General features: G+C 33.2%; 1 protein-coding gene and 1 non-coding gene across 3 annotated transcripts; both read left to right on the forward strand.

Annotated features, from left to right (window-relative positions):
• The first annotated feature begins 647 nt into the window (after positions 1–647).
• TRNAL-CAG (transfer RNA leucine (anticodon CAG)) lies at positions 648–728 on the forward strand. Its single transcript has one exon. It is a non-coding gene; the product is annotated as a tRNA-Leu (tRNA).
• Positions 729–1,281: 553 nt separating this feature from the next.
• Positions 1,282–12,456, forward strand: LOC127790794 (uncharacterized). Of its 2 annotated transcripts, none has more exons than XM_052320479.1 (4): positions 1,282–1,593; positions 9,750–10,065; positions 11,264–11,423; positions 11,677–12,456. In XM_052320479.1, the coding sequence occupies exons 1-4, from the start codon at positions 1,405–1,407 to the stop codon at positions 12,143–12,145; spliced, it is 1,134 nt and encodes a 377-aa protein (XP_052176439.1). In that variant the 5' UTR covers positions 1,282–1,404; the 3' UTR covers positions 12,146–12,456. The 2 variants fall into 2 exon arrangements, with proteins under 2 accessions (XP_052176439.1, XP_052176440.1); XM_052320480.1 differs by having other exon boundaries at positions 1,449–1,593; positions 9,693–10,065.
• The last annotated feature ends 544 nt before the right edge of the window (positions 12,457–13,000 follow it).

Raw genomic sequence — 13,000 nt, forward strand, 5'->3', positions numbered from 1 at the left:
AAAAAAAATATAGGGAACTTTTTGTAAATGTAATTTTTAATATAAAAAATATAAAAATAGTTATTTAATCTAAAAATAAATATAAATTTCATAATGTATTCAAACAAATATAAACATAAACTCTATCATTTATCAACCATCACCTATTAATTAAAAACAAATAATAAATTAAAAAAATAAATTTAGTTAGAGATTGAAAAAATTCCGTCTCTAATCTCTTCGTGGACGAAAATGTGTTTTTAAATCGGAAACATGTTGTTGATATTTTTTAATATTACGAAACGATCTCGAAATAATTTTAAAATTACAGAAACAATATAAAAACGTTGTTTTGGTATTTCTCTGCATTTTGATACAAAAAATATTTTGAAAATATTGAAACGACACCTTCAAAGTATTTTCGTGCATCATAGATGTTAACTATTACCTTTAGGACATTGTTATAGTTCAATGAATGCATTTTATTTGTTTTTAGTTCTGGAATAATTTTATTGGTTGATTAAATATTAAGTAATAAAACTATTTTAATTTAACTGTGAGATCATTAGTTAGATGACAGAATACTTCATTTTCAAATAAAACTTCTCTCTGGTGACATGTCCTTGCCATGTTATATATTTGATATTTCAAGTACAAAGGATCAAAGTGTCAAGATGGCCGAGTTGGTCTAAGGCGCCAGTTTCAGGTACTGGTCCGAAAGGGCATGGGTTCGAATCCCATTCTTGACAAATGAAGCAAGCATTTTAAGTGTATTTTTTTATTATAATTTATTAATAATATTATTTCGATTAGAACGTAATACCTATATTTTTTATTCAATTGAACTCTTCTATTTTGATATTTTTTTATGTGTTAATTTAAAATTTTAATTATTATTCATGTATTTATATTTTTAATTTAATTTAATTTTTTATTTTAATGTATAAAAAAATAGTTGAATTGACTTATATACCTTTTTTCTTACATGTTAAAATTTAAAAATTAAATTAACTTAAAAATATAAATACATGAAATGAATAAAATAATAAAAAATTCAGATTAATACTTAAAAAAATGTCAAAATGTAGAAATTAAATTCACTTAAAAATATAAGTGTAGAAATGTAATTGAAATAATAAAAAATTTAAATAATTATATTATAAAAATATAAGGATAAAAATATAAATTTAACTTTAATAATAATAATAAAACATATACAAGAAATTTTATTTAAAATTTATATTTTATTATAATTATTATATCAAAATTTCCAACGGCTCGAATTCTTCCAATGCAGACGAAAAATCAAAGCACCGTAGCACACAATGAACGTGGTCCACCTGATAACCAGCGCCAACTCCTCGGTTCCCTCTCTCCCGAAACCCTAAAACCTACTGTAATTGCATTCTCTCTTCGATCATATTCATGGCGTTCTCTGCAGTTGTTCACTTGTCCTCCTCTTCATCAATGTTCACTCTCTCTTTCAGAGCCTGCCGATCTTCCTCCCTCTCTCAAATTGCTTACCCGCCGAAACCCCTCGTAGTAGTCAAGGCTTCGACTTCTCTGGATTATGGAAGCGCATCTGTTGCCGATAAGACGACTACTTCTATGAAGGTCAGTAGTTCTCCCCTCCTTTTTGATAAATTGTGCTCGAGATTGGTTGACACGTGTTTCGGCTGATTGCTAGGATCAGAAATTAGAAAATACTGAAGAGTTTCGGAATTTCATCATTGTGTAATTGTTCTGAAAAAGTGAATCTTTTGAAGTGGTTTCGATAAGTTGTACCCGAGCTTGGGCTAGAATTGGTCGGTGTGAAAAATTTGAGGTTTACAGTGGATGCTGCGAGTGAAATTGGTCTTGAATCAGTTAAATGCTTGAAAATTGAGGTTCAGCATACCTGCCTAGAAAGAACTCGTCAATTTGCATTATTTATGGCCAAATTATGCTCAAGAGATGCGTCTCTAGAAGTGGGTTTGTAAGTTACGCAAGAAATGCTATTCAACCAGCAAGTACTACCATCACGGGTTAGAAAATGCTCAACAATTTGATCTCTTTTTACAGTCTAATTATGCACGGAAGTTCACTATCTTAAAGTGGATTGATGACTTATGCTTGAGATTGTTCTTGCAACAGTATTCTTAAATTTGGACTTTGCAGCAAAACTTTAATTCTTGTTTGATAATTTGAGTTTTTATTATTTCTAACACCTAAAGGATGATGTAATGATGTAAAAGGGTTGGGAGATAGGATTATTGTAGACTCGTAGGTAAAGTTGTGCTATGAGAGAAGACTATGAATGTTGTCAATGCCACATAAACCACAAGTTGGATGGGGAGAAGAGATAAAGGGAAATTTTTTGGAGAGTTTAGAGGATTTTCATGCTAGGCATACCTAGAAGAGGTAACTTGAATGGTTGGATAGGGAGACAGTTCATGCTAGGAATACCTAGAAACCATTATAGGAGGTGAGTTGAATGGTTATTTGGGTGAAGAAGTAAATAGGTATATGATCTACATAGAATTCATGATGTTAAAGAAAAAAAAAAAAAACAACATATCCAGCCTTTATCCCACTATGTGGGGTCGACTACATGAATTATAGACTTCCATGTATTTATGTTTTTTGTCATATCTTCATTTAGACCCATACACTTCATATCAAATTTTAATGTCTCTCTCAAAGTTTTCTTGGGTCTGCCTCTATATCTTTTTTTGACTAATTATTCCATTTCATCAATTCTCCTCACATGAGCGTCTCTTGGTCTTCTTCTCACATGACCAAACCATCTTAGTCTAGTTTCTCTCATCTTCTCCTCGATTGATACTTCTACCTTATTACGAATAACCTAATTTCTAATTTTATCTTTTCTTGTATGGTTGCACATCCATCTTAACATCCTAATCTCCGCTACGCTCGTCTTTTGCTTATACTGGTATTTGACTGCCCAACATTCTGAGCCATACAACAATACTGGTCTTATAGCTATCCTATAGAATTTTTCTTTCAGTTTTAATGAATTTTACCATCACATAACACTCCGATGCATTTCTCCATTTTAGCCAACCTGCCTTAATTGTATGCGTGACATCCTCGTGAATTTCTCCATCTTTTTGAATCACTAATCCCAAATATCAAAAATGGCATTTTCTTCGTATGATTTGGTCTTCCAATTTATTATAACATCCTCTATTCTTGAATTCTTACTAAATTTACATTCCATATATTCTGTTTTCCTTCTACTTAATTTAAATCCCTTAGATTCTAAATTGTTTCTCCACAACTCAAGTTTAGTGTTCACTTCCTTTTTTGTTTCATCCACTAACACTATATCATCTGCAAATAGCATACACCATGGCACCTCTGTCTGAATGTGTTTAGTGAGTTCATCCATTACTAAAGCAAATAAGTATGGACTTAGTGCAAAACCTTGATACAGTCCCATTGTAATTTTAAACGGTTCAGTATCTCCTCCGCATGTTCTGACCCTTGTCTCTGCACCGTGATACATATCCTTAAGGGTTTGTATATAGGCTATTCGGACTCATTTCTTCTTTAAATCTCTCCATAATACTTCTCTAGGGAGCCTATCATAGGTCTTTTCTAGATTCATAAACACCATATGCAAGTCCTTCTGATGATCTCGATACCTTTTCATTAGGCGCCTTAGTAGGTATATAGCTTCCATTATTGACCTACCAGGCATGAAACTAAACTGATTTTCCGAGACATCTGTTTCTTTTCTGTGTCTCTGCTCTATTACTCTCTCCCAGAGTTTCATGGCTTATTGTTTAACCCTTATGATATTGCATGCATGGCTCCTTGCGTGCAACCCATGCACTGGTGTGAGGGAGGCACTCCAAGGTGGGATGTGGAAGCCTGACATGTAAGCATGATGGCCGCGTGTGGTGGCACACCAGAGCTCATGTGGAACAACATTGTGGGATGCAGCACTAGGGATGCGACACTAGGGCTGCTGATGGAGAACACTCAAAAGATTGAGAAGAAAGGAAGAAGAAGAGAAGTAAAAGAAGCTTAAGAAAGAAGAAGCAAAGCTGAGAGAGAGAATAATCAGGGGCAAAGGAAACAATATCACTTGTATTGAATAATCAAAGGTGTTAATAAAGGAATACATCTGGAGTCTTATTTATAGGCAAAATCTAATCCTAACTACAACATGCTTATGAATCCCAATCCTATCATAACTATGTCAGGTCCTCAGATCTGACAAGGTCAATTCTCTGCTAATTGAGAGAATTAGGACAGAATTTAGGGAGAAATGAGAGGAAGATTCGGAGAAAGAGAGGGAAACGGAAGTAGGCGAGAGAGAAAGCAAAGTCACGAGAGATAAATTGAGAGAGAGAAACAGAGAATTTCTGGAAATATGCTTTTCGATATCTTTGCATTTAGCTGGATTAGGTTTTTATACTAATCCAAGCAGTTTAGATTGGTGCCAACAAGGCTGCCAATGCGAAGTACAACTTTGAGCAACTTGTTACAGTACAACTGCTGTAAAAATACCAAGATTACAAACATTAGGTGCATGACAACTATAATTTTCTAATCAAAATAAAATTAGAAGATAAACCTGCCTAAAATAAACCAAGATAAGATAAGAGAAAACCTAATCTAAATATAATTTCTAAAAATCAAAATGGGAACTTATTAAAATATCCCTGTCAGATGTGTGCCAGGCAAACACCTTCCTGAGCAAGGCAGCCATTCTGCATGCACAAGTGCTGCACAGGAGGCAACAATATGCGACCCCATGAGCTTTGGCCAACGCCCACACAAGGAAGTCTGTGAAGGTAGGCTGTAAGCATGGCTTTGGCAGCTGGTGAGCTAGCTTGGACTGACGGTTATGTGGCATGCCTCCCAACTTCTTCAAGAGATGGTTATGTGGACAGGCTCCCAATTCTTGGAGCTGGCAGTCAGGGTGTCTGAGTCGCATGCTGAGCGGATGCACATGTTGGTGGTTCCATGAGCAGTTTCAGCCAAGGAAGTTACTGTGGGTGGTTATATAGTCCCTTATAGTCGGTTGCATGAGAGGTGCTACAGATGGGTGTATCAATTGCCAATCATGTGTAGAGTGGGATTGGTTGTGGGAGGATACTGCCAGACGTGCAAAGTGTGCTTGGTTGTAGGCAGTTCCAGTTTCATGCAATCCCTTTGGCAGTTGGAGGTGTCAACTGCCAAAGCCTTGCATGGTGCTTGTCTATAAATAGCTTGTGGTAGCTTGATTTTGGTTGGTTAAAGAGTCCAGCATGAGAGAGCCTCGAGTTATCCTTTGTACTTTTGGCTTGAAGTAATAAAGGATGTGTGCACTTGTATCTGTGTGTTCGTGCCTTTGTTAACTTGTGCTTGAATGCCTTTATGGCTGCAACCTTACTCTCAAGACTCTTTGGATGAGACCAAGTGTGGTGACTTGTGCCATCACAAGGCAGAAAATTTACCAGTCCTGTGACACTTATCAACTATTTAAATAGACCTTATTGCGAAGTTATACTAGAACAGTGCCTAATAGTATAGTTCTCATCTTCCATATCAAAAAAAAAGGAGAAGGATGATAAAATGCAAAGACCAACAATTGAATGATGCGGTTTAAAAGGCAAAAACAAGTTATTTTTGAGGAATAAGTGTGTGACAGAAGAGACTGGATTCTGAATGGCAATGTAAATCCATTGTGAAATAAGATGGTTACTGTAATTCAAAATATGGCAAAATCTTGAAAGTCAAACAAAAAAAGCCTCAAACCAAAAGGAGTCATGATGGAGTGAACAAGAAAAAACCAGGACCAAGAGAACTTGTCACCTAACTTTGCATACATGTCCCAATGAGAAAAAAATTGAAGATGCATATTTTGGCTTGGCTAATGAGAAAGTGAAAAAGACAGTCAGTGAAGTAGGGTCAAAATCTTATGAATATTTGTACCACTACCTGAGCACAAAATATTGAAAAAGAGATATATACAAGTTGACTGAGTAAAAGAAAAAAGAATGAGATGCTTGAACAAACAGGTGCATAAAAGACAAAAATCAAAAGGTGTTGGTGAATGAAGGCTGATTAAAAAGAGATCGGATGAGTATTTCTTCAAGTTATTCGATGAATGTGGATAAACAAATATTATATTTGGATATTTTGACAATTTTGAAGAAGATAGGAACTACTTGATTTATTGATGTTTTTGCCTAAAAGCAGTAAAGCAGCAAGCTACCAAAAGATGAAAAATGGTGAAGTTGTTAGATCAGGTAATATCTCAATAGAAGTAATAGATATGCATAGGAGAGAGGCATTTTATGGTTAATGAAATTGTTCAAAATGATCTTTATGGTTGACGAACGGAGAAAGAACATTCTACTACCATTTTTTTGTAAGAACAAAGGAGATGTTCAAAATTATAAAGATTACCAAGTAATCAAGCTAATGAACCGTCTTATGAAATTTTGGGAGAGAGTGACTGAGTAAAGGTTATAAATAGTAACTAGGGATTTCAAAAATCAATTGGTTTCAAGCTTACTGGGTCAACAATAGAAGTTATATACTTGCTGATATGTTTGATAGAAAAGTCAAAATATACAACATGATCTACATATAGTGCTTATAGATGAAAAGAAGTATGGCAAAGTCTTTAGAGAAGTCTTATAGAGTGTTTTAAATAAGGAGTACAAGTTGCTTAAGCATAAGTCATTAACAGTTTGTATCATAAAATAAACTTGTGTTTGAACTTATGGACGAAATATTGAGACTTTGTCAATTGCAATTGAATGGCATCAAGGATCTACATTAAGTTCTTACCTCTTTGCTCTAGTAATGGATGAACTCACCAAGTACATCCAAAAAGAAGTTCCTTGGTGTATATTATTAACAAAATTATATTGTCTTGATAGATGAGACAAAAATGCTTGAGTAATAGAGGGACATCTTAGAATCAAAAGGTTTTAAGTTAATCAGGTTGAAAATCAAATATTTGGTGCGTGATTTTTGTAAAGATAGAAGTGTGGATGATGTTATGGAGAGACTTTAAGATCAAGTCATTGCAAGAAAATAGTATAAGTTTAGATATCTCTAATCAATTGTAAAATCTCTCCACTCACTAAATCAAGGCAGAATGATTAAAGTAGATAAGTGCTTCTAATGTATTTTGCAATTGTAAAATCCCTTTAAAGCTAAAATAAAAGTTTAACTTTTAAGGACTGGTTTTAAGATTAATTTTGTTGCATAACACTTAATGTTGTGCAATTAAGCACCGCCATGTGCAAATTATGAGCTTAAATGAGATGATGATGTCATGATGCGTGTGGGGTCATACAATGAAGGAAATAATTTGAAATATGATTAGCAATAAGGTTACAGTGGCGTCAACTAAAGATAAAATGTATGAGATTGTTTAAGATGGTTATATGTGGAAAAAAAAAACTAATAGATGTACTTATGGGGAGAGTGGATAGAATGGAAGAAATTTGTAGCAAAAGAGGTAGGGGACGAAAAAAAAGCTTGATAGGAATCCTTGGCTGTACCATGGGATATAATGGCTTTCCAGAAAAATATTCATGGATAAAGATGATTTGGAAACTAGAGTCCCTTAGAGAGATTGTTATGAGACTTCATAGACATGTTGTCATGAAGAAAACCCGAAGAGGTATGTTTTGGCAAAAAGGAAGCAAAAAAGGTAGTTGGTGGGGAAAAGTCAAAAGCTAATGAAAATTCACACCAACAACTTAAGATAAAAGATGGGGAAAGATATATAAATAAATATATAAACTAGCAAAAGCAAAAGAAAGAAAAACAATTTATTTGAGCCAAGTAAAATGTATAAAAGACAAAAACCTAAATTTGTTGGTAAATGAGGGGGCAAAAACAATCAACTAAATTTGTTGATTTGTTCTATTATTCATGATTTTGTCATAATTTTTTCGTTTAATTCATTTTTATAATTACAATTAAATTTTAATCATAACAATTAAAAAAGTTCAAAATTCTTTTATATCGAAATTTTTTAACTACATAGACACTTTTGCTAATATCTTTTCTAGTAATTTGATTTTTAAAGCATTTGTTTCAATAATTGGCCAAACACGTTTAACAATTTCAAAGGCTTTTTCAAATGATTTGGTCAAACACTAAGGCTGTATTCTCTTCGTTTTTAATTTTTAATTTTGAGTTTTGAATTCATTTTCAGTTTTTTATTTTGGCAATCTATTTTCAAAAAATTAAAAATGCGTTCTCTTTGTCATTTTAAAAAACTATTTCTCAAAACAGAAAATTAGAAAACACGTTCTTTTTAAAATTTTGAAAATAATTTTTTAATAATATTTTATTAAATGAATTTAATTATCCAAAAAATTAAAACTATTTAATTTTGAATAAATAAATAAATTAACTTGGAAAAAAATAACAAGTGTGATCATAATGTGATTATAAATAGGAAGCATTAAAATAAAAATTAAAGACGTGAACTAATATTACATAATATGATTATAAATGATAAGATTGCATCATTAGAAAATGCGTTTATTTTAGAATTTTGAGAAAAATTATTTTATAATATTTTATTTAATAAATTTAATTATTAAATGATAAAATTAACTCTTTTTAATAAAATTTTACTATTAAAATAAATTAATAAATTATTGACATCTGAGTGATAATTTATATTAAATATTATTATACATAATATGCGTAATATACTTAATAATATATTATATGTTATTCTATATTTTTAATTATAATATAAATATACTATATTTTTAAATTTTAAATAAATATATAATTTTATTTTTAAAATTTAAGAATACATTTTTTTTATCCTTTTTTCTTTTTTTCCCTTTTCTTTTTAGAGCCAAAACATGGAAAATAGATTGTGTTTTCCATGTTTTGAATTTAGAGATTATTTTGGTTGAAAACAACTATGTTGTTTTGAGTTTCCTTTATAAATTTTTTTCTTGTTTTTAAAAATGATAAAGTAAATGCATTTTTATTATTTTAGAAAATTGAAAACTAAAAATAGCTTGAAAACAAAAAAGAGAACGCAGCCTAAACTATTTTCCTTTTAAAGTGGTTTTCACCGCAGTAGAAATTTTACAGTAATGCCACATAGGCGGTAAGATTTGTGCAGTGTTGTTACTGCTGCTTCTATTGAAAACTCATCTATGTCTATTTCTCATGCTATATTTTTTTTAGCTTAAACCCAAAATTATCTTAAGATCAAGAAAAGTTAAGGGGCTATTCTCTTTGTGTTTCAGTTTTGAATTCATTTTCAGTTTTGTGTTTTGAGTGTCTATTTTGAGATTGCTGAAAGCGCGTTCTTTTTGTCTGTTGCGTTTCCCACGTTTTGGAAATTTTGATCGTATTTGTAATGAAAACAACCAAAACGACTTTTGTTGTTTTGAGTTTTCTTTATAAATTTTTTTCTTATTTTTGAAAAAATATTTTTGAAAATATAAAAATAAACACGTTTTTACTGTTTTGGAAAACTGAAAATTGAAAATGATCTGAAAACAGCAAAGAGAATAAGGCCTAAATTTTCTTACCTTTGCTTTTGGCTTGGACAACATTGACTTAATTATGAAAATGGGAGACTCAACCATACCTTTTGAATTGGGGGATGACTTTGAAAATTTAAGGAAGACAAGATGATAATTCATCATTTCTATTAAGTTAATGTTCAGGCTTGATTTAATGAGTTATTTTTTGTTGTTTCTATGATGTTTTTTCAGGTTACTGATTATGGTTCTGGATCATGCATTTGTCATGATTGATCTTTTGTGTTTCAGACAGATATGTGGCAGTGGCAATTCAAGGATACTCCTATCAATGTTTATTATGAGGAACATGAGAAGGAGAGCACTGGTCCTACTAAAAATATTCTTATGATGCCAACTATATCTGATGTTAGTACTGCTGAAGAATGGAGATCAGTGGCTAAAGACATTATTCAACGAGTTGGTAAAGTTAATTGGCGGACAATTATTGTTGATTGGCCTGGTTTGGGCTACTCTGATAGACCAAAGCTAGATTACAATGCTGATGTCATGGAGAAATTCCTTGTTGACTTTATCAATGCGCCCAATGGTCCAGTAAGCTGCACAGGTGGGTATAACTATGTTGTTGTGTGCTTTATGCACGTTAGCCATAACTTGGCCTTTACCATGTGGGGTGATGTACTGATGTTTGTATGTTTTTCAATAAAAAAAGTGATATTTTGCATAATTTTGATAGGTCTAATTGCCTTGTCATGATCAGACTTGTGTTACCTTATTACTCTTGCTATAAATTATTTTTTTGTAATTCTCTACTTTAACTAATTTTTCAGATATGCATGCATATATGTTTGTTTGTGTTTATTTGTTTTCATGATTCTCCAATGCTAATTGGTTAACTATCTAAGATTGTATAAAACTAAATTTGTATCACTTGAATGCCATGTTTAAATACGTTTTTTTTTTTCTTGATAAGGGAGATAACATTGACTATCTCCGAGGTATATATAATGAAAGTGAGATGGGTCTCTCTCTCACATCTGGGGAGCTATGGAATTTTCCTTTAAACCTCAAGAACATTAAATGTAATTACCCTTGGTAATATTAACATTTTATGGGGAACCAAAAGGTTATAAATATACTTATCATCGAATGGATTGCTGAATATAGGCCTTTGAGTCTTTTTGCAGTAGAGTTTTTATTTAATATGTGATGCATGCATACTTTTATATGGATCTGTTTCATTCTGTTTGCTTACATTTGCCTTGGTTTTCACTTCTTTTATGAAAATTTCTGGGTGACAAGTAGAATTTCTGAATCATGGTTTAATACCAACTATCTCCAAACCGCTTTTTGTTGGGAAGTAAATGGATTCTTTTATTTTTTTACTAATATCCTGTTTAAGCTTGGAGACTAGCCTATTACTCTATTCTTTCTGAATGCCCACTTCTGGATTGCTAGACATTATTCTGCCTTTTCCTTGCCCCCGCGCCGTGCCTTCTCTATATGAAGTTTCTTTCTGAATGCCCAGTACTTTTTTGATTTAGTTTTTAGTGTCCATTCATTTTGTAGCTCAACCTCTTGTTGGTTTGAATTTAAATTGTGTGTGAGTTTTAGCTCTTTTATTTTGTTTCTATTCCTTCATTTTTGTCTTCCCATTCAAGCTTTGCTTATATCATGGTACTTTGCAGCATGCTCTAACCAATACTTGTTTGTTTATTATTTATATTTTGGTTACATTTCTCAAGAAATATGATTGATGATTTGTGCTATCTCTCTTGCTAAATAATTTTTTTTACTTGTATCAGATAAGGACTTGGTGGTTGTAGGAGGAGGGCATGCAGCCACAATAACTATTCGGGCTGCGAAAAAGGGTTTAGTGATGCCATCTGCCATTGCTGCCGTTGCACCCACCTGGGCTGGTCCCCTCCCTATTGTATTTGGTCGAGATTCCAACATGGAATCAAGGTACTCTGACTCCATGATGTACACTTAGGAGCTGACAACTATTTGCTTATATTGAAATGCTTCCTAGTGCTTTCTAAATCTTGCTATATGTACAACATATATAGGACAAGATAAATTATTGGTTGAAGGCATCTGTATACTGGTCTACCCTTCTCAGCCATAAGTTTGATCATTGAAATATGTCAAATTGATCTAATTCCATATGTATATGCTTAACAGCTGCTTACCTTGCATTTACTTGCTAAATAAACAGATATGGACTGCTTCGAGGAAGTTTAAGGGCTCCTGCTGTAGGCTGGATGATGTACAATGTGCTTGTCAGCAATGAGAAGGCAATCCAATCGCAGTACCAATCTCATGTATATGCCGATCCCAAAAATGTGACAGCCACCATTGTTCAAAGCAGATATGCTCTTACCAAACGGAGAGGTGCCCGCTACGTACCAGCTGCTTTCTTGACTGGCCTACTGGACCCGGTGAAGAGCCGAGAGGAGTTTGTGGAACTCTTTGCAGGATTGGATGGGAGAACAGCCGTCCTAGTTGTGTCCACGGCGAGTTCTCCCAAGCGATCGAAAGCAGAGATGGAAGCTCTGAGGGACGTGAAGGGGGTGAGCAAGTTTGTTGAGGTCCCAGGTGCTCTCCTCCCACAGGAAGAGTATCCAAATGATGTTGCAGAGGAGCTGTACAGGTTCTTGCAGGAGAATTTTGAGTTGAAAGCTTAATTGGAAGAGGAAGAGAGAGAGAGAGAGAGAGAGAGTAAATATTTCTCACTGTCAATGTTTTCTTTGACAAACGAGAGTGTGGTTGGATTTTGTTGATAGTTTTAGCGTTTATTGTTTGTGTACAATTATAATACGATACAATACACCACCTGATAAAGAGTGATGGTAAATGGATGCAGTTTGAGCAACAACATGCTTGGGGAGGCAAGCTTTTATTGCTAAGGTTTGTCAGCGTTTAGACCCCTATCGATGAGGGGGTTTAGAACAAAACTTTATTGTTAAGGTTCAATAAAGGTTTTTTTTCACTTTAACCATGGCTGAACTAGAGAGAAGACGTATCGCAGATAAGCAATATATATATATATATATATATGGTCTTTTAGCATGAAAAAATTAATTTTTTTTGTATTTTTGCAATTTTATTTAAATTTTTTAATTTTGACAATAAAGATGCAATTTGAGAAATTAGATGCAATTTTATCTTACAGTCAAAATTGATTAGAGAGGCGTGTGACTTTGTTCAAGTGGCACATCACCTAACAGTTTGAGTTGGTCTCACGTTCATTGTTGTTGAAAAAAATTAAAAAATAAAAAATAAAAAATAAAAAATAAAAAATAAATTAATTAGGTCAAGACTCTTATCTTTTACCCTTCTGTTGATTTGCCTTGTCTTTGTGCAGTCATCGCCTTCTTTCTCTATCGTTAGTCACCTTCTTCTCCTACATCCTTCATCGTCATGGCCGTGACCTTGCGTCTTCCCCAGATTCAAGTGCGTAGTGATCGTTGACAACGGTGGCCGACTCTTTGTGGATCGTGGCTCGCCATCGTGAATGTGCCATGGCTATTATCGTGGCG

This window comes from Diospyros lotus, chromosome 14 (genome assembly GCF_014633365.1).
Source record: "Diospyros lotus cultivar Yz01 chromosome 14, ASM1463336v1, whole genome shotgun sequence".
Lineage (NCBI taxonomy): Eukaryota > Viridiplantae > Streptophyta > Magnoliopsida > Ericales > Ebenaceae > Diospyros > Diospyros lotus.